This window comes from Labrus bergylta, chromosome 20, assembly GCF_963930695.1.
Source record: "Labrus bergylta chromosome 20, fLabBer1.1, whole genome shotgun sequence".
Lineage (NCBI taxonomy): Eukaryota > Metazoa > Chordata > Actinopteri > Labriformes > Labridae > Labrus > Labrus bergylta.
This window is the reverse complement of record NC_089214.1, coordinates 10691449-10710988: the sequence shown is the minus strand read 5'-3', so window position 1 is coordinate 10710988 and position 19540 is coordinate 10691449. Positions and strand designations below refer to the sequence as shown.

The 19540-nt window shown below is 41.2% G+C and overlaps 2 protein-coding genes across 2 annotated transcripts; one reads left to right on the top strand and one right to left on the bottom strand.

Moving 5' to 3' along the window:
• The first annotated feature begins 805 nt into the window (after window positions 1–805).
• Window positions 806–7197, top strand: zdhhc23b (zinc finger DHHC-type palmitoyltransferase 23b). The gene is made up of 5 exons (XM_020646547.3): window positions 806–1071; window positions 3518–3671; window positions 4079–4765; window positions 5190–5357; window positions 5984–7197. The coding sequence occupies exons 2-5, from the start codon at window positions 3538–3540 to the stop codon at window positions 6255–6257; spliced, it is 1263 nt and encodes a 420-aa protein (XP_020502203.3). The 5' UTR covers window positions 806–1071; window positions 3518–3537; the 3' UTR covers window positions 6258–7197.
• Window positions 6721–19431, bottom strand: ccdc191 (coiled-coil domain containing 191). The gene is made up of 17 exons (XM_020646557.3): window positions 18976–19431; window positions 17932–17970; window positions 17532–17667; window positions 17257–17412; window positions 16028–16206; window positions 15693–15916; window positions 14190–14334; window positions 13899–14089; window positions 13426–13678; window positions 12487–12908; window positions 11437–11528; window positions 11117–11199; window positions 10908–11009; window positions 10680–10823; window positions 9279–9431; window positions 8347–8501; window positions 6721–7461 (listed from the first exon to the last, which is right to left on the bottom strand). The coding sequence occupies exons 1-17, from the start codon at window positions 19048–19050 to the stop codon at window positions 7320–7322; spliced, it is 2691 nt and encodes an 896-aa protein (XP_020502213.2). The 5' UTR covers window positions 19051–19431; the 3' UTR covers window positions 6721–7319.
• Between the last annotated feature and the right edge of the window lie 109 nt (window positions 19432–19540).

Here is a 19540-nt window from a genome sequence, read left to right as displayed (position 1 = left end):
CTGTCTTTAATTATTTACTCGTGGTCTATCAGTTTTTACTTCAATAGAAAGCAGTAGATTTCTTCTGTAGTATTCTTATACTAGATGATGTTGAGAATTACATTGTTAGCTTTGTAGTTAATTTTGAAATAACCCTGTTACTTGTTGTATACTGTAGAGATGCAAAGGAAGTCCACATAGGCTATACCAAATAATTGGAATAGTATTTAACTTTTTAATATTATGAAATATATATAATTTACTAATCTAAAATTGGAAGGTAAATACTTTATTAACTCCACTACAGGTTTAGTCCCTGGGTACTTTATCAAATAAGATTGTTTGTAAAAATACAATCTTCAAAATCTTCTCTTCATTTGTTATCCTCCCAAAAAAGTCTTTAGGAGCCAATTATAGCTATAAGTGACATTATAAAATTGCACTAATGCCTTGCACATTAAAATTCCCCAATGTAGCCACCACAAAGAGGTATTTCATGAAGTTTTCACATAAGCCTACAAGGAACGAGTCTCTGTATTTTGGTGCACAACATTTAGACTACAATTAGCCTCCTTTCCACTATTGTTTTTTTCAAATATCTAGCCTAAAATTTAGTTTTTACAAGACACCTTTTACATTTGAGATATCCAAAATGACAAATCATTACAGGTAGGCTATCCATATATACAAATAACATGTATGCCTACATTTGAGTGAGAAAAAGTTGTGTAATTTGACAAAGAGGACTTAAGATATCCGCTTGCTTCCTTAAGGTGTATAATGTGTCCTGGGCGGGGACAGTCCACATCAGCTGACGTCAGGAGAGGGGGGGGACTGTGTGCTCAGTTTAGGGGCAGAGCCGCAGGACGTCTCCCTCGACGGCACAACCCGGACCCGGACCCCTACAGAGACGTACTCCTGTAAACTCGGAAAGTTAAACACACAGTTATTGACGTGCATATGCTTTTATTGTGGTGAAAACAGGGCGTTAAGTCGCTGGTGTGAGACACACCGGATACGACACCGCGAGAAGACTTCCGATCAGGAGCCAGGCGGAGGGAAACAGTCGGCATGTAGCCACTCAGTGTTCAGGTATGTCGTGGCTGTGTTTCGGCAGCTCTTCTTTATATCCCGTAATATAATTTAGTCTTAATTTAAGGGTTGTATGCGGTATTCTGCCCCCGTGGGAGAGCGGTGTTTGATGGCAGGTAGGTGAACTGAGGCGAGTCGGTGATGAATCAGAAGACCAACAACCTGCAGTGTTCAACAGATTACAGCCAATTAAAGACTAATTAACTTCATACAAACATCCGCGAGTGACAGTGAGACTTTATTTCCACATTAATAATACAACAAGTCATGTAGTTTATGGGCGAACTGTATTGTAAAGTCCCTTTAAAATCCTTAAACTGAGCTTTACTGTCCAAGATTATTTATTATAATATTATTATTATTATTATTATATTTTTTCAAAGATCCGGTATTGATGCCCGCCAATAAAACCTGTCAAATGAACTGTAAAATAAATGTCAATGACATCTGATAACCTCCATTAATAATCCCAAATGACTGGTCTTTTGGGGGAGGTTATTGCAAATAAAACAGCAGGAGTGTGCCAAGATGCTCACAGTGGGTTCCTTGTGCCCCCCCCCCTTCAGAAAATATTAAATCAATAGATTATTTTTTTCTTCTGCTAAAAAATAGTTATTCTGGTGATTAAACTGCCTCCATGGTGAATGAGAAATTATCATAGCTGTTACTGTGAGATGGACAATTAAAATTGATGGTGAGGTGATACAAGGTCAGTCGCATTGCGTGAATGGTTGAGACACCTTTTGAAATGTTAACGTGTGTTACCAACTCTTAAACAGTTCTGAACATTATTGTTGTTACTGTCTACCTGTGTTGATGTTAACCCTGTGCATTGTCTTCTTAAAAATGTTGATTTCTCTGGAATCCATTTCATTTTAAACCTCTGTTGCTTCTTCTGCACTGTTTGGATATGATTAGAAAACCAACATAAGTGTTAGGGGTGTTGGTGGGCCTTTAAAAAAAATAAAAAATAAAGTAGAGCCGGGCTAGCTATTTCTCTGTTTCCTTTGTCTTAGAAAGTGGGCAGTCTGTAGGGACTTGGGTTGGGAACCGGTGGGTCGCCGGCTCAAGTCCCGGTGCGGCCCAAATATGGAAGTTGGTCTGGTAGCTGGAGAGGTGCCAGTTAACTTCCTGAGCACCGCCGAGATGCGCCTGAGCAAGGCACCAAACCCCCTCCCCACCATCAACTCAGGAGCGCCCGCAGTGGGCACCTCGGTCACTCCATTAGTGCATGTCCATAGGATCCTGTTTCTGCATGTGTGTGTATATTTCAGCCTAGGTGTGTGTTGCATGAGTACAGAGTGTAAAAACAGAAATTTCCCCTTGCGGAGATCAATAATGTAAATCTTAATCTTAAAGCTATGCTACAGTTAGTTAACAGTCTCCTGGTTGCTGGCTAAACAACTTAAAACAATTTGTACCTTTTTCTTTATGTTGTTGCTGATTTTATCTTGTAAGTTTTATGGCTTCGGGACATGCATGTAATCATGGCTGCTACCTATTTGCCTTGAAATGCAGTGTTTATTTGTTAACCTTTTCAATTTTCCTGCAGCACGTTGCAAGTCAACAGTTCTATATGCAGGACAGAAACTTCTCTGTGTAAAAACAGGACAGGACACAGGACGCCTGCTGAGCACCACAGTCATGCTGTGAATGCGTGCTGCATTATTCCTTTTATCTGTCAGGGAGCAGATGTGCTGCTTTTTGCTTGCGCACACTGACACAGCAGTATGTCCGTTCATTTAGCCCAATCTGCCCTCTCTTTATGAGCGTACAGACTGGGCTACAAGGCCAGCCCGAAGTGTCTCACCGGTTAGATGCTGGTGACCTTTCCTGACCCTGATGAAGCTTTTATGCTGCCAATTAGATCAGCAGCTAGCAAATTGTTATTAACACAACACACCATGTCATGCCATGATTTAGTGCTACCAGAGACTAGTTCAATGCCCTCAACCGCGATAGTTCACTTCAGAGTGAGATTTAAATGAAGGATTAATCTCACCCTGTGTGCCTTACAGAGTATCTTTCAGTCTTGCTGTCTCTGATGAGGGGGACAGTAAAAAGCCTGCAGTTGTTATAAATGCTGCTACCAAGCTGACCTCAGCCCAAATCCATGTGTGCCCTTTTAAACAAGCAGCAGGCTGAGACAGCTCAGCTGCTGTGAAATCATTAAGGCCTGACAGATGTGGGACAGATGTGAGGGTGGGAGGTGGACTGGGTATGGTCAAATGAACAGGGCCTACTTTGCAGTGTTGGGATGTGAGAATGTATTTGGAAAACCTCCACCATCTAAAACACACTCACAGAGCTGTTAAGCTGCTGCTGTGTGAAAAAGGTCATTACAGCAAATGGGCTTTTAGCAGTATTTTATCTGCTGCATTAGTTGAGACTGAGCTCAGTTTGATCCATCACACTAATGCTCACTAAAGTTCAGTTTTTTTTTTAGACTCAGATAGACTGTCTGCCATGAAGAAGAGATCCAAAAAGGTGCTGGAGGAGGAGAGGTTGTGCTGCTGTGAGTATGTGAACAGACATGGAGATCGCAGCCATGTAGCCGCCTGCTTCTGTGACTGCGAGGACCTGGACGATGCCTGCGACAGGTGAGAAACAATCATTTGACAAACCTGCATAGATGATTATTTTGATTGACGATTTTTCTTCTTTCCAGGCAGGTACACGATACATTTTAGTGTTCAAAGAGTCTTTGTCATTAAAGCACAGCTGTACAAAATGACAGCCTCACAGAGCTGCAAGCTTTGTTTATTTAGTTAAGTTTGTATACCACTTTTCTCAAGTCACCGCTGAGTTGTAGTGAACCGTTTACTGTTGTCAAACAGACAGGTATAGGATATATTTGAATGCAGCCAGTGCACTGCTTGAACCCCTGTAAGACAAAGTCCCTGCATTTACAGCTTAATGCCATAGATGCTGCTGAAGACAACACACCTGTGATCTAAGAGGTTGCTTCCCTAAAGTAAAAGGATTAAACCTTCTTTTACTTCCTCAGGTTTCTCAAGAGGGAGCCTCAGAAATCCGAATCCATGTCACAGGTGGCTGAAGTGGTCACAGACCGCCTGCGTGTGCCCTGGCTGTGGGGTGGAGCCCGAAAAGTGGACTTGTCCATCATCCCTCCTCTCGTTCTCCTTCCTGTCCTGCTGCGCCTTGCTGCTCTCCACTACCTGCTCGGCATGGTGGTGATGACAGCTCTGCCTGGCCTGGTGTTGTGGTACTACTATTTCACACACCGCAAGAAGGGACAGACGCTCTTCTTCTTGAGCCTGGCCCTCTTCTCCCTGTCGTACATGTACTACCTTTTCATCACAGAGGTGTTCCCAAATGGGGATCTTGGCCTCGTGCAGCTAACGGTGGTAACAGTAGGTGTCTTACTCACCCTGGTAGCCCTAATCTACACGAAAAGAGATCCCGGCATCTTGCGTCCAAATCAGGAAGCAGTCCACAGCACAGTGACATATTACACCCCTCCAGCAGACAGAGACCCGGCAGTCAGCGGGGGGAGGCAGGAAGTGACGATGGTATCCAATCGGGCAGGATTGATGGAGCAGGTGGGGGACGAGCTGAAGGAAAGTAACAAAAGGAACTGGTGTCCAGTGTGCAGAGTGGTGCAGCCACCGAGGGCCGGACACTGTCGGATCTGTGGCGTCTGCGTGCAGCGTCTCGACCACCACTGTGTCTGGTGGGTCCTATCAAAACTCATCTCACCTGACTTGTCAGCACTGTTCCTTTGTTTTGTCTCACATCTCAAATGCTGTGGTGTTCTTATTTGTCTCATGCTTGTTTTTCGACACAAACTATTCAATAAATGTACAAAGCAGCCTTTAAATTTCAAAACAATACCAACAAGTTAGGTTCTTTCCAGGAAACAAGTGTTTTTTAAGTGTTAGCAATTCCGGTTTCTTCATTGACGTTATTTGTATGTTGTCGAGTCAGCATGACATATTAACTACAGCAACAAGTGCATATATATATCTGTTCATAAACTTATATGTCTGGTCCTGCATGTGTGTACAGTAATGTAACCCTGTGGTCTCAGTTCAATGTTTTGTCTACCTGTGTGTGTACCTGTGTTTGTGTGTCCCCTCCTGTCGGTGCTTGAGTAGGATAAACAGCTGTGTGGGGCAGGCCAATCACCGCAGCTTCCTGCTTACACTCGTCCTGTTCCTGTTGACGTCCCTGTACGGGATCAGCCTGGTGCTGCAGAGTGTGTGTCCCAAACAACGCCTATTCACGGCCCTGCTCTACTGCCCGGGGGTCTACAACCAGTACAGGTAGGTACTAAGAACAAACATGTTCACACTTGGTACACTCAGGGCTGGGTTACTGTATTCCCTCTTTGCCAAACACCTTATTGTTGTCAATATTATTATGCAAGAAGATACATGATTAATCTTATTTGGAGAAAAATAAACATCCCTGAATTGTATTTGTGTTTAAGAGCGTCTTAGAAAGCTCAAGCTGTTGTAAAAAGACTGGCTGTTTTTTTTCTCAGCAATGTGAGAGTGTAATTAAGACAGTTAGTACAATCTGTTCTGGTAGCTCTATACTGTAAGTGAATTTCAACCTTCAAAGCACAGTTAGATCAACCTTAGACTACTAAACTCAGAACTTGTCTTCATTGTCATCATGTCCTGCATACTTCCAAATATATAATTTTTTTTACTGTAAGGGATTTTAAATTGGTCATACAATACGTTTTTTTTAATAATCATTTACAAGGCAAAGTACATGACACATTGTAGTTTAATTTAAAGTGTACCATTTACCGGTACATTCAAGCTGGTTAGCATCATGTGTACACTTTTTGCCTTTTATGTCAGATACATGCAATCTGCGCTGTGTTTCATTGTGACTCTCCTGCAGAATAGAGTAACTTTTATATTTGTTGCTCTTCCAGCACCGCTCTTTGCTTCACCTGTGCCTGGTACTGTAGTATTGTGACCGGTGGCCTGCTCCACTTGCTGGTGGTACAGGTCATCAATGTCAGCTACAATGTGACCGAGCGCGAGGCTCGAGTTGCCCTGCGAGACAAAACCGCTCTCAGCGCCTGCTGGGGACTCGTCGTGGACACTGGCATCTACTCTCGAGGTTTCCGTGACAACTGGGCAGAGTTCATGACCATGGGGGAAAACCTTAGTCCTCCCTCTCCTGCCCCAACAGACCTGGTGTGAGAGACTGTAATGCAACTGTGATTTAAAAAAAAAAAAAATAGAAAGACTTTGGAGTTCATTGTTGCTGTTCTGTTTATGTCCACTTGATGGCAGCGTGGCTCCTTTGCTGGCTGAGAGCCCCCAGGACTGAAATTACCCGATTTCTGAAGCCCTGACGTTGACACATAGCAATAATTTCACACCTCAGTGAGATACATTCACTCCTCTTAATGTCACTGATAACTGGCATCTCCCCCATGCAGCTTTATCCACTCACACTTGAACTGCCTTTCACTGCTGCCTCATTTCCTCTCATGCCCAGCAAACATCACTGTTTCCGTCACACTGATGGTCTTCCCTGGTCTAAATTGTCTTTATGTCTCCCATACATTTTAGTGCCTTGCTTGGAGACAGTATACAAGAAAAAAAAAAATGAGAGAACGGTTAGTCTGTTGATGCTCTTAATCCTGGAGTTGGTCAATCCTGCACAGAGCATGTACTGCGCTTTATTTCAAGGACGCTCTTTTCTTTGCACACATCATTTGTTTCACATCTACAAACTCCTCACAACAGTCTTCACCAAGCAGGACACCTTACTTCACTTGTGAAATGTGTTGTGGTTGTCTGTGACAGACATGTCAAACATCACATCACTAATCACATAATCTGGCTCATTCAATTCTGCTGTGTGTTATCGCATTCTCATAATTAATGATTTGCTTGTTATGAGGAGACGAATAGCCACTTTTACTCTCAAACTACATAAAACTGTATTTAACAACTCTGGAAAAACAAGTACAAACAATTCACATAATGTCAGCTATAGAAGTTATCAGTGGTTTTCATTATAGCTGCTTTTATAAATTGTCAAAGAGATTGAAAGTCTTTTATTGGTATCCTGAACAGTGTATGGATTTATCTGTGTTGATTCTCTTTATTTATAATAAATAAATGTGAGGAATATGCAGCGTGTTCTCTTAACATTTGCATACATGTGTCCTCTCCTAAGTAACTGAGACGTTGTCCATGTGGGCCTGAGGTTTTCCTCTGACAGTCATGGTTTCTTCCAGTGTCCAGTTGTCTTTACAGCGGATGGGAGCAGAAATCAGGCAGGACCTCAGTCACTCTCCGGCCCAGCCTCTCCCGTCGCACTTCCTTCTCTCTTTCCTTTCGCAGCTGACACGGAAGCTGCCTCCAGGCCAGGAAGCATCGCCGCAGCACCCGTCTGAAGTGCAGGCAGATGAAGGGGCAGACGGGAACAAGCAAGTGAGCAATAAAAAATGAATTATAGAGACCTCTGGGTTGATGAGGCCTAATGAGTTTTCACACGGTGTCACTGGAGGCTTATTGATAATGGCAGCTTGGCAGCCAGTGGAAATACACCTACAGGCTGTGGTCATTTAGTTAAACTGACATTAAAAGCTCAACTTGATTAACATTCACATTTTCTGGCAATAAGTATGAAATCATTGTTGTACTGGGGCTGAAGTAAACGTTCATTTTGATCACAATGGGAAAAGGATGACAAAATAATATGCTGTTATTAAGCATCATTAGAAAAACAAATTGTGTTTCTACTATTAAACTATTTAGATGCAAATGAGGAAAGTTCCCAAAGAGTGACCTAGCTGACATTATTTAATTCATTCGGGCCACTTGGATCTTTAGAATAACAGTTCCAATGTGTCTGTCCATCCTTTCTGTCTGTGTTGAAATATTTCAATAACTATGGAGCTCATATGTCACTACTTTAACATTCACATCAGCCTTAGCTGTAATGTTGGTGCTGATGAGTGAATGTTTGCATTATACACATATGATAAACCACAGTATGATGGTGAACATGCTAAACATGAAACATGCTAAATAATGTGCTTGCATTGTGATACTCCCTGAACAAATGCACTCAGGGCTTATTGCCCTTGCAAACTGATGTGATATTTCATGTCAACACGTAGTTAAACTTTGACAAGCCACTGGGTCAATTTTTGATATCACACCTTGTTAGTGGGTTATGTTTCGGGGGAGGGGGGAGGGGGGGGGGGGGGGGTTTGGGGACACACTGCAGCATATGCACAGTTAACATATGGGAAATTCACAGGTAGCAAACCTGTTATTGTGCTCCTGAGACAGCTCCTGACGGTCCCACTCCAGCAGCCTCTCCTGGCTCACATGGTCCAGCAGTGCCAGCAGAAACCTCCTCAGAGTGCAAGTGCGATAATAACGCTCCGCTCTCTCTTCTTGAATCATCCGCCAGTCCTTCAGCTGAAACGGACAACAGTCACTCTTAGGAGAGGTATAGTTTGAAGTACAATAATTAAACTTGATAATTATTTTAAACCTTGGGAATGCTGAAAAACACGCAAACCATATTTTCGCAGTAGAATCCACATCAAATTATTTCCAAGTTAGCTTCACTTATGAGGAGGAAAGTGGTTTAAGGAACTTTAGAACTGTTTAGATTTTGGGATTTTCTTATTTCTTTGCTGATGTTGTCCATTATGCAGGGGAAAATGTAAAAAAAATAAAAGCTGTTTTAGCAGTGTGCAGTTTATCACCTTTTTCTGACACCTGCTGCCCAGGAACAATTTCAAACATGTAAAATAGTAGTTAGAAACAGTCAGCCTTGTTGCTTATGATCTGGTTTGTCATCAAGAGGTGTCTCTATTAATTTTAGCCAATTTCACAAGCTGTAAAACACTCCTCCTGGGAGGTTACATAAATTAGAGAGGAAGGAGGAAATCACCTCTGGTAGTAGATGGGGAGACTGCCCCCCTGTGTGAACACATTATTGAGCCAGAATCTATTTCTTTACTTTGGGGACAAAAAGCGGCTTCCCTCAGAGAAAGGCTCAAGTTTTAAAGTTAAGACTCGAATGAAAGTGAAAAATTACAAATAAGGCCAGTTCGATGTTACCAAACATATCTTTATTATCTTTAATATGTATTTCAATCTCATCCAAGTTACGAAGTTGTATTTTTTTAATGACATATTTTATTTGTGTGTGTGATTGTGAGTGTGTGATTGTGTGTGCATACTCACTCTTTTCCAGCAGCTTAAGCCCCTCTGCAGCAAAGTGTGCTGGTACAGTTGGTCAGCAGAAGCCTCCCTCTCAGAGAGGGACTCTCTTGCTGATTGCAGCCAGCCTTGTGTGCAGCGCCTCAGGAGGAAGAGATTGTGGTGACGGTCTGCCAGCTGGCGAGGATTGAAAAGAAAAGCGTCGATACACACTGATGAATGCATCCAAACTCAATCGTATGTGCCAGGTTGAAAACAATAGAGCGGTGTCAAATGAAAAGCCGCTTGTCTCCGACTGCATCGCACATTCAGCACAGAGGGTTTATATATTATCTATGTTACATGTATGCACAGGAGAATTTGTGTGGTATTGTTTCGAACACAGAAACATTTTGAAGACTTGATTCTATCAGAGAATGTGGCAAGAAAGTTGTTTCACATGCTTTGGATATGTTCCTCTCTGTCTTCTTTGAGTTTGAGTGTCCAGAAGTATAAGCAAGTTTCATAGCCTTGGCTTGGAATGCTTAATTTGATTCTGAGTACCGTATTTCTACTGGATCCAGTATGTCCATTTCTTCAATAATACAATGTTAGATGTTTTAGATTGGGTGTCATTAGGTGGGTGGTCCCTTATTATCATAATGGTTAACTTCACATAACATAACATTCCAAAGCTTGCTTCACAACCAGGCGACAGTACGAATAAAGAAATGATAATAAAGAACAGTCTTTGCAGAAACAACATAGATACAGACTAAATTAACGAACGCATACAAAGTGGCAGCTGAAGCAAACAGGAGATATATAAAGAGCTAATATTCTAATGTTAAATCCTGTTTAATGTTTAATATCTTGAACATGTCTGTTCCTGCCATCCATGTTTAAGCAACTGCAATACAATTTTCAAGGCAACATTAACACGGTTAAATCTGCTTTGAACAGATTTAGACTTTGTAACCTTCTTTTGAAAGAAATCTGAACAGGCTTTAAAACTTCAGTGATGTGCTTCCCCAGTTTCTGAATGAAGAACAACAACTAGTAATTTGTGGAGACATAAATGATTAAGAGCCTTCAACAATCTCTTTAAGTGAGTGCCTCCAAGAAAGATAGCAAAGAAAACTACATGCGATTTTTTTAGTGTATAAGCAACATGCAGGAAGCTTTTTATTATTCAAAATTAACCTCAGTGTGTTCTAGACTTGGCTCAACAATTGAAGGTCAAAATTTCTTCCCTCCCCCTTATTGTAATTCAGTTGTTGCAGGAGTGTGTGTGATGACGGAGAGCCTGACATGCTCTTTGCACAGTTTCTCGCTCAAATAGGATTTTGATGTACTCTTCAAAGTTAATGCCAAATTCGATTCCACCTCCTGGGTCAATAGTGGGTGGGTTAGAGGACCTAAAAAACACTCTGACAGGTAAATTACCAGTATGTTGCATTGTCTGAGCTGTAGGAGGCGTATCCATGGCGCCAGGCCTTGACGTAGAAGTACGTTTCTGTGGTAGTGTTGACGTGCCAGCTGAAGGAGCTCCTGTTGCCTTTTCAGTTGCCTCATTTTTTCCTCTTCCCTCTACACACAGAAAGACAGTGACATGATTTAAATGTGTAATTTGTCGACATTTTATGCCACTTAGAGTGTCTTAGATATAAATACCTCTCTTTCCTGCCTTTTCTCCTCTCTCTTCTTCTCTGCTGCTAAGTGTTTCTCCTCCTCTTCCTCCCTCTGCCTCTGCTCCTCGGCAGCTTTCATCTCAGCCTGGAAAAGATGCATTTATGGCCGTTAAATTTGTGTTATTCTCACATTATTGCTTCAGGCTTGTCTTTCCAAACAGTGTGGTGGTTCAAAAAGACAACAACTTGTACCAGTTTTTCCTCTTCCTTCTTCCTTTTCAGTTCCTCAATTTCCTTCCTCCTCTCTGCCCGTTGATGTGCACGAGCCTCCATGGCTTCAGGGAGCGGGACAGAGGTGAGAGTAGCACAATATTAAGCGAATATTTGATTGTAACTTTATATTTCGGCTCTTTATACTCTGAACACGTACGTCAAAGTCAGAGCAGACATCACACATGCACTACTATTGAATCACTTAAGACCTAAAGGCTTTTATGTATGCAAATTATTCCCCATTATTGTGAGTCAGGGTCGTATGTGTATGCTTTTAAGTGAAGGATTTTCAGACTGACCCGTGATGATTGGATGTGGACATCTCTGCTGTGAAACAGCTTTCCTCCGAGGTGCACAGAAACCTTCAGGTTCTCCAGTAGCTCTCTGTGCTCTGCAACAGAAACAAAGCCATTGACACAGAAACACAGGCTGCTCATAACACTGTCTACAACCTCACCTGTACCTCATTATTGTCTGGAACTTGACAATTTAGACAGGCATCGACCTAGCTAACCTTGTTAGAATGGCCTAAATCTATAAAAGAGTTCCAATGAGGTGCAAAACTTTTTCTTTTTCACTTAAAGGAACGGTTACAAAGACTTGTACAGACTTATGCAAAAGCCTGTTTCATTTGGAATCTCATAAATTATATATGATTAAATGAACAATGAGTGGAAAAAAATATACATTTTTCACAACCTCCTGACTTCAGCTCTCTCCTCGCTTCAAAATCCCTCTGTAGCATACTCTTCGTATCCGCTCCGATGTGAGTTGTATTCAAAAGGGAAGGTTATTAACGGATAATGACTTTTACCTTGGTTCACCTCGCTGTAGCTGCTGAAAATCAATAAATCTCTACTATTCCATACATACTGTATGAGATATCACCCTAAATGGGTGTTTTTTAGTTAAAATCCTTTCAACCCTCCATTACCCATTGAGATTTTCACAGACAATGACGCGCCAAATCATTCTCCATTAGTCAGCAGTGCTGAAAGTGGAGCGAGCTAGCCTCAGTGAGTTTCATTGTAGAGAGTTTGGAGTACAATCTGGGCATGTACATGGACTTGGACTGGTTTAAGTCTTCCCTAGTCTTCTAACAAGTGGCTTTATTAACAGTTAAAAAGTAAGTTACTACTGTTTTATCTAAACCCTATTAAGACATAACTAAAGAAAACATTAGGGTTGCCAGGTTGTAGACAATTTTAACTTCCAAAATGGAGACCATTTGACCTTCTGGTTAAGGAAAATCATCAAACTTTTTTTGTCAACATATTTGTATGTGATATTTGAACTGAACAATCTAGAAGTTGGTTGCTTTGAATTGTCACAATATTCAGTGAGTCCACCTCTGCTCTGTGGGGTCAGTGCTGTGGCTTTTGGGTCTGTGGCCTCGCAGTATTGAGAGCTGGGTAAGTTGTGCAGTTCTCTCCATGTCCAGCTCCAGGCTCACCACACTCTGCTCCTCCTTCAGGCGAGTGATCTGCTCCTGCTGCTCCTTCAGCAGATTCCTCTGCTGCGTGATGATCTGCTGCTGGACGGCATGTCTGTTCTCAAACCTGCTGCCCAGAGGCCCTGTGCTTCTTAAACAGGGTACGCCATCACCCTCACCTCTCCGCTGTACCTCATGGAGCTCAGCAGCACTCGGTGCTGCATGATGTCGGGTCACCTGCCAAGGCTGAGTGGGCTGTGTCAGAGCACCCACAGGGGCCTTTCTCTGATGTGGTGCAGAGGTGTTAGGGGTTAAAGTGCCTGACATGTGGTGATCTTCCTGCAGAGGAGGAAACAGAGCAAAAATGGAGATTGTGTCTTTAAGACATGTAAAAAAAAAAACTAAAGTCCAGTTAAAGCTGAAGGGGAGAAACATGGATAATGTATTAAGCTCCTTAATCTTAACTAAGCCCCAGGAATTGTAATACATATAAGCAGCAATGCTCTTGTTTGACCCCTTCAACATGAACTCCTGCAAGTTCTTCTTCTGCTCATGTTTCTTTTGCCCCTCAGGCTCTGCACTACGCCTCTTATACTGCTTTACAATTCTTTCTATCTGCTCTATAGCTTTCCATCCCTTATACCTTTTTTTACTACCTCTTTCCAGAAGTGTGAATTTTTCAGCGGGAAAAAGTTTGATTTTGATATCCTTTATTAATCCCTGAGGGAAATGCAGGTTTCTTTTGTTACTGTAGACTTTCTGAGAAATGTTCAGGTCATCCCAAGCAGTGTTAAGACAACATTTTTTTCTTAGTTTGGACCCAGCCTTTTGGCATTATGAGGAGTTCATCTCTCACCTTATTTGTCCTCTCTGGCTCAGTAGATACAGCCTCAGGTGGGGCCATTATGTGCTGATATTTTTGGGTTCCTGTGGCCTTTAGTTTGCCTGTTGTTGCTGCATTGATTAAGGAAGTCATCTTGCGTCTTGTCTCCTGCTGCTGGGCCAAAAGCTCTCGTTGTTCCTTCTCCATCCGACACCATAGTTGCCAATTATTCAGACATTGTCGTAACAACCGCCTCCTGTCACTCTCTGCAGCCCGCTGGCATTGTCTAAAGTAAATGGAAATGTGATTGCATTTTTAACCCTTAGTTATTGCTTGGTAATAGGCTGTAAATCAGTAAATGTCTACTAAGAATACTGCTATAATTGAGAATTTAATTTAGAATATCAAGTAATTAACTTGTGTGTCATTTATCAAATGCAGGGTTTATAGAATGACAGCTTTAAGGGCTCTTTAGCATTATGTCTTTTTTTTTTTTTAGCTCTTGCCTGTTTTCAGCTCGTAGCTCCTCCTCTGTCCTTTCCACTTCTCGCTGCCTTTGCTGAGCCCACAAAACTGCCCGCCATGCTCGCCATGCCCTCAGTTGCCTCTTCCAGTCACAGAGGGCCATGGCCTTACCCAAACGCAGCCTTCGATCCAACACTACAGAATACCATCCAGAGAAATGCTTCTGCAGGCACTAAAAACATGAATGCTAATGAATTTTAGCAGATCTAAAATATTACAATTGCTGTACAAACCTGTAAAGTAAACTGACACACACAGTAACAGGTTCTTACCTTGAGGTCATGCATGTGAACCTTGGTCATAATTTTCTCTTCTTTATGTAGTTGCTCTGTGTCCCCCTGCTGCTGTTTTGAAGGAAGTGGAGGAGCTGACTGGAGGCTTCTTGCTGCCCTCTGCCCTTCCACTCTCTCCCTCTCCCTGTTGACAATAAAATGCATGTAGTAGACCAGGGCAGTGTATAGAGGATTAAAGTTATAGCCAAAGGTTGCAGTGAAAAAAAAGTCTAAAATAATCCATAAGTATGAATACCATAATAATGGCTGTAGAATAAAGTTATGCTAGCAGCATACATACTAATAGATGGTTGTGAGGGCTAAGGTCAGTCAGCCAAGCTTCAAATCAATGTGTCAAACATTCTTGGATGGTCGAACTAAAATTTTGTACTGAATGTAGTGACCCCCAGTTAGGAGTTGCAATAGTCAATGTGTGATAACACAAGAGCCTGTACCAGGAGCTGTGTAGCATGCTCTGACAGAAAGGGTCTGATGAGCTTCCTGTCAACTGTACAGGGCAAATAGATATGGCCATGCAATTTAAGCCACGTGAACCTTAAATGTTAGCTGGCCATCAATCATGACACCCAGGTTCCAGGCAGACTGTGTGCATGAGTTTAGTTGGTCCAAGCTGGATGTTGATCTGTGGTTGCATTGGGGGACTGGCTGGGATGACAAGGAGCTCAGTCTTTGTAAGGTAAGTTGAAGATGGCTTTCATCCATTTAGAGATATCAGCAAGACCTGATGACATTTTTTGCCAAGGCTGTAATGTCATCTGGCGGGAATCACAGCAAGAGCTGGGTATTGTCAGCATAGCAATGGAATGAGACACCATGGGAGCGGATGACTGTATAAAGAGAGGTGGTGGATACTGAGAAGAGAAGGGGACCAGTCACTGACCCTTGAGGCACCCCTGTGGGTAATTTGTGTGCTTTGGACCATAATACCCTTCCAAGATACTCTGAGGGTGCCCTCACGCTATGCCCAGAAGCCCCGTGCCCAAGCACAATTGTCCTCACAGCCCATTCCCCCACCTAGCCAGCCCTCAAAATTATTCATGCTAGTTTGAATTGCATGCTTATTTTGTCTTTAACATTTACTTAATTGCAGTTTTCCTCTTAATCTACTGTACCCAGGTCTGTAGTTGTGAAGGGCTTAAGCATCAAATTCACCAAGTCATTAAAAAAAACAATAGTTAAGTATATAATTGATAGTTTATAGGACATATTTTTATTGTCCAGACATAGAAAAAAGCCTTTTCACCCTTTTTTTAAACGTCTGTCTCATTGTTCCGGCCCTGGGCTTATTTTCCCTCTACAGGGACACTCCTACAATAATAGTTTGGGTCATGGATTTTGCACATCAAAGACTTACTTTTGAAGAGATTACTGTCAACCATTGGAGCAAATACCAGACCATGCAACAAGGAAAGGGGGGCTGAGGGTCATCACAGCTTTGAGCAATTCTGAAACCACTTCAGCCGAGGGGAGCTGTTGCCATACCTCTGTCGAACCAACTGCTCCAGGCCTCTCCTCTCCTCCCTCTGACGTCGCAGCCTCAACATCTCCTGCTGTACCATCTCCTCCTGCCTCCGCACCTCCTGCTTCTTCCTCCTCTCCACTTCTTGTTCCCTGCTCTTAGCCTCCTCTCTGGCCCCCCGCTGAGCCTCCCTCGCTCTCTGTTGCCTGTGCCTCTCAGCCTCCCGCCGCGCCCTATTCTCCCGCACCTTCAGTGTAAATCACAGAAAATTTGTCTAATTAAGAACAACTATGCTTCACACATTGTTTCAGTTGTTTCACTTCTCATTTGTGTCTTGAGGAATTAGGAAATCACGTACCTGCAAGTGTCGAGCTTCCATGGTCACAATCGGGTCTCTGAACCTCTTCCTTGTTTGTCCTACATCTAGAGCCAGTTCCTCCATCATCTCAGAGTCCAGCGCCTCCCGCTCCATCAGGTCTTGAAGGAAGCTGCTAACAGCGCTCTGCTCTTCTTCCTCTGTCAGGCAATTGTATAGATCTATGGGTATCAAAGGGGTAATATTACATCTGAAAGAGCCTTGTGAGAGATTTACATTTTTTAATCCATGTACGTCACTCTTTGTGCTTTAAATTATTTCTGCACATTATTAAGTATCAAATAAGGTGTTGATTAAAGTAATTTCCTTTTCAGGACATTTCACCACAGTGTGAAAGTCATCGAAACAAGAGTCAACAAGTGTTTGAGAAAGATAATCAATCACAAAAAACTTTTGTTAACTATGAGTAGAATGTAATAGGTTTTCAACTGCATTAGTGCAACATTTCAGATTTCACAGTCACTTGTTAAAAAGTGACAAGATTACAGTATGCATCCTTTGTATGTAGGACTATGGAACTCAAAATACCAAAAGCGAGCACATTATCCAAAAACAAAAAAAAAAACAAAGAAAAGAAAGAAAAATTAATTGAATGATCACTAATTTTTGTTTGAAGCAAGTTTAACATCCCTGCTTGTATATTTTCCAACCATACTCAAATAAAGGAATTGAGGAAAAAGAGGAGATCAATCTTCAAAAAAATGTGATAAACTGATAGGATAAAATCAGCTAAAAACTGTAAATAGTTTGAAAAGTATCTAATGTTTAAATTGTTTAGGCTTTGGTCAAAAAGAGACTTTTAAATGCACGTGTGGCCTATTGTTTCATCTCAAGTTATTGGAAAAATAGTCATAATATTATCAAAGCAAAAAATCTATGAATACAACATTGATCGACAGAATCCTGAGCTTGGATTATGGGGTTTCATTGTTGTTGTGTTGGTAGTACTATTTGGAGTCAGAGTTACTTAAAAATGACTTTGTTTGCAGTAAACTGGTCCTTACAGGACATTATGCACCCACTGAAGAAGTATGTAGTGCAAATCTTACTGTTAATAATTAAGCCTTATCTATGTTGGCTTGTAATACCAAATATAAATCTCCTTTTCTAATATACTGCTAAGTAAGTCAAGCTGAAACTTGCCTCGATGAATTCAAACAAAGAACAACAGATAGATTGGACATGACACAGTTTCTGTCCTTGATTCATACCATCAAAGTTGTTGTATTTCAGGTCAGCAGGTTGAGGTCTAGCCAATGCAACAGGGCTTCTCGTCCCAGCAGAGCACATCATGTCATCCTCCTCCTCCTCCAGCTCCAGCTGCAGACGCAACTTACTGCTCAGCCAATCACTAAGAAGAGCCTGAGCTGCAAAAAGAAACCAACCACATTTTTTTTACCCTGCTGCTGCCCAGATTGAACCTTTTATATTATACATAACACTTCTCCTGAGGCGCCTTGTTATTTTTTTCCATGGGCTGACCTACCTTCACTGTAAGCGTCATCATGGTCTCTTAACTGGTCAGAGCTTTGCAGAGGCACGGGGAGGCTGTTGGTGCCTGAATGAGGTTTCTTTTGGGAGAAGACTTCGGATACAGCCAACTCTGAAGCCGTCTCCACACGCTGCATCGAACAAAACAGACGTACGAACTTGAGGTTACTTTTAATTACTAATTAATCAGATAATTATTAAAACTACTGTTCAGTCCATAAATGGTAATAAAACACAGAAAATATCCTTCAATTCAAGTTGAATTAAATCTTTTCAATGTTTTCTTTGTCCACTAACCCTCCAAAATCCAAAGTAAAGCATATTACAGTAATACTAAAACATATATTATGACAATATAACAGCTCACAGCTGCACAAGCACATATGTTTTCTCACCTTCCTCCACTGATCGATATCGCCATTTTTCACATATATCTGTCCATAAAAGAAAAACAAATCCAAGAGTATGTCTAAGTTTGCAAGGGCATGTAAAGGACAGCTGAAATGCTTTTCTCATGGTCACCCTACTTTAAAAATGCTCAGGTAGATTGCAGACACATTGAGCTGTAAACCTAGTGTGCATAGTAAAGCCAAATCCTAATGTCTGCAAAATATTTCACAGGACAGCTAAGCTGTTGTAATCAGCAGATTACTTCAAATTCATATCCCAGATGTCCAGAAGACTGTGCTTTGCTGGGAGTGATTCTTCTATCTCTGTCTCATGCAGGAATGATGTAGTTTATCTGAAAGAGGCCATTTATATGACAGTTGTCCGCTGTCATGAACAATGCCTTCATAACACTGATGTGCTTCTTCTGAATTCACAAATCCTATAGGGAACTTTTAACAATCATGTTTTTTTTATCTTCTAGGGGATTTGATATTCACAGGAAAAATGTTTAAATAGTTAACATTTGCAGAAAAAATTCTCTTCTCAAATGAGAACCTTTAGAAATCTTAGCTAAATATTTAGAAATCAAAGCTAAATATTTAGAGTCTTAGCTAAATATCTAGTTTATATTCTATATATTTAGCTTTGATTATAAATATTTACAATCTTAGCTAAATATATAGGATCAAAGCTAAATATATAGAATGTAAACTAAATGTTTAGAAACGTCGCTAAATATTTAGAATGTATTTTTTAACATTTATATATAACAGTTAACATTTAGATAAAACATTCAACATTTAGATATAATAGTTAACATTTATATTTGCCAATGAAATTATCTTACATTTTTATTCACAAAAGTAGATATGACAAAGTTCACAAATATTTATCTAAATGTGAATAAAAAGTGATTTTGTTGTTATTTGTAGTGTGCGCAACTTCACAATCGGCGCCCCATATAATTATTTATTTAGAAAAGTCATTTTACCTCAGAGATATTACAAACGCTTTATAACTCTTGATTTAGTATTAAAGGTTTAATTTACCTTGTGTGCAGTTGTTTCACTCTTGCCGAGCTTCCTCCAATTAAACAGGTGAGGATTATGACCTGGGAACGCCATCTGTTTGACGACAGAGCTTTAACTCTCCGCTACGAGCCTATAATCAAATACCAACTATTAAGATACATTTCCTCCCAAACGCTAAGTTTAGAGGGAAAACCAGGTCAAATGTATTTAAACGTAACATGTGAATAAGTCACCACAGAGTGCCAAAGCAAACACAAGAATTGAACACCAAACTGCCCTCCTCGTTACATGGCTTCCTGGGTAATGTAGTGGCTTAACCCGATTTCTAGACTTATCGGAGAATGTCAGGACTACATGTCCCACCACGCTTTCTTTGTCGTTCATGTGCTTCTCTGGTAACCACAGCAACGGCGAGTCAAATTGTGTTTTAGATTTACTAAAAACAAAAAATAGTTAACTTAAAGAATCGAATTGGTTGGTGCCGTTTATTAACAAAGCAGGTCAATAACTTTTTGCTTTGATTTAAAAGAAAAAAAAAAAAAAAAAAAAGATAGCACCATTTGTAGTTTTGTAGAAATGGGCA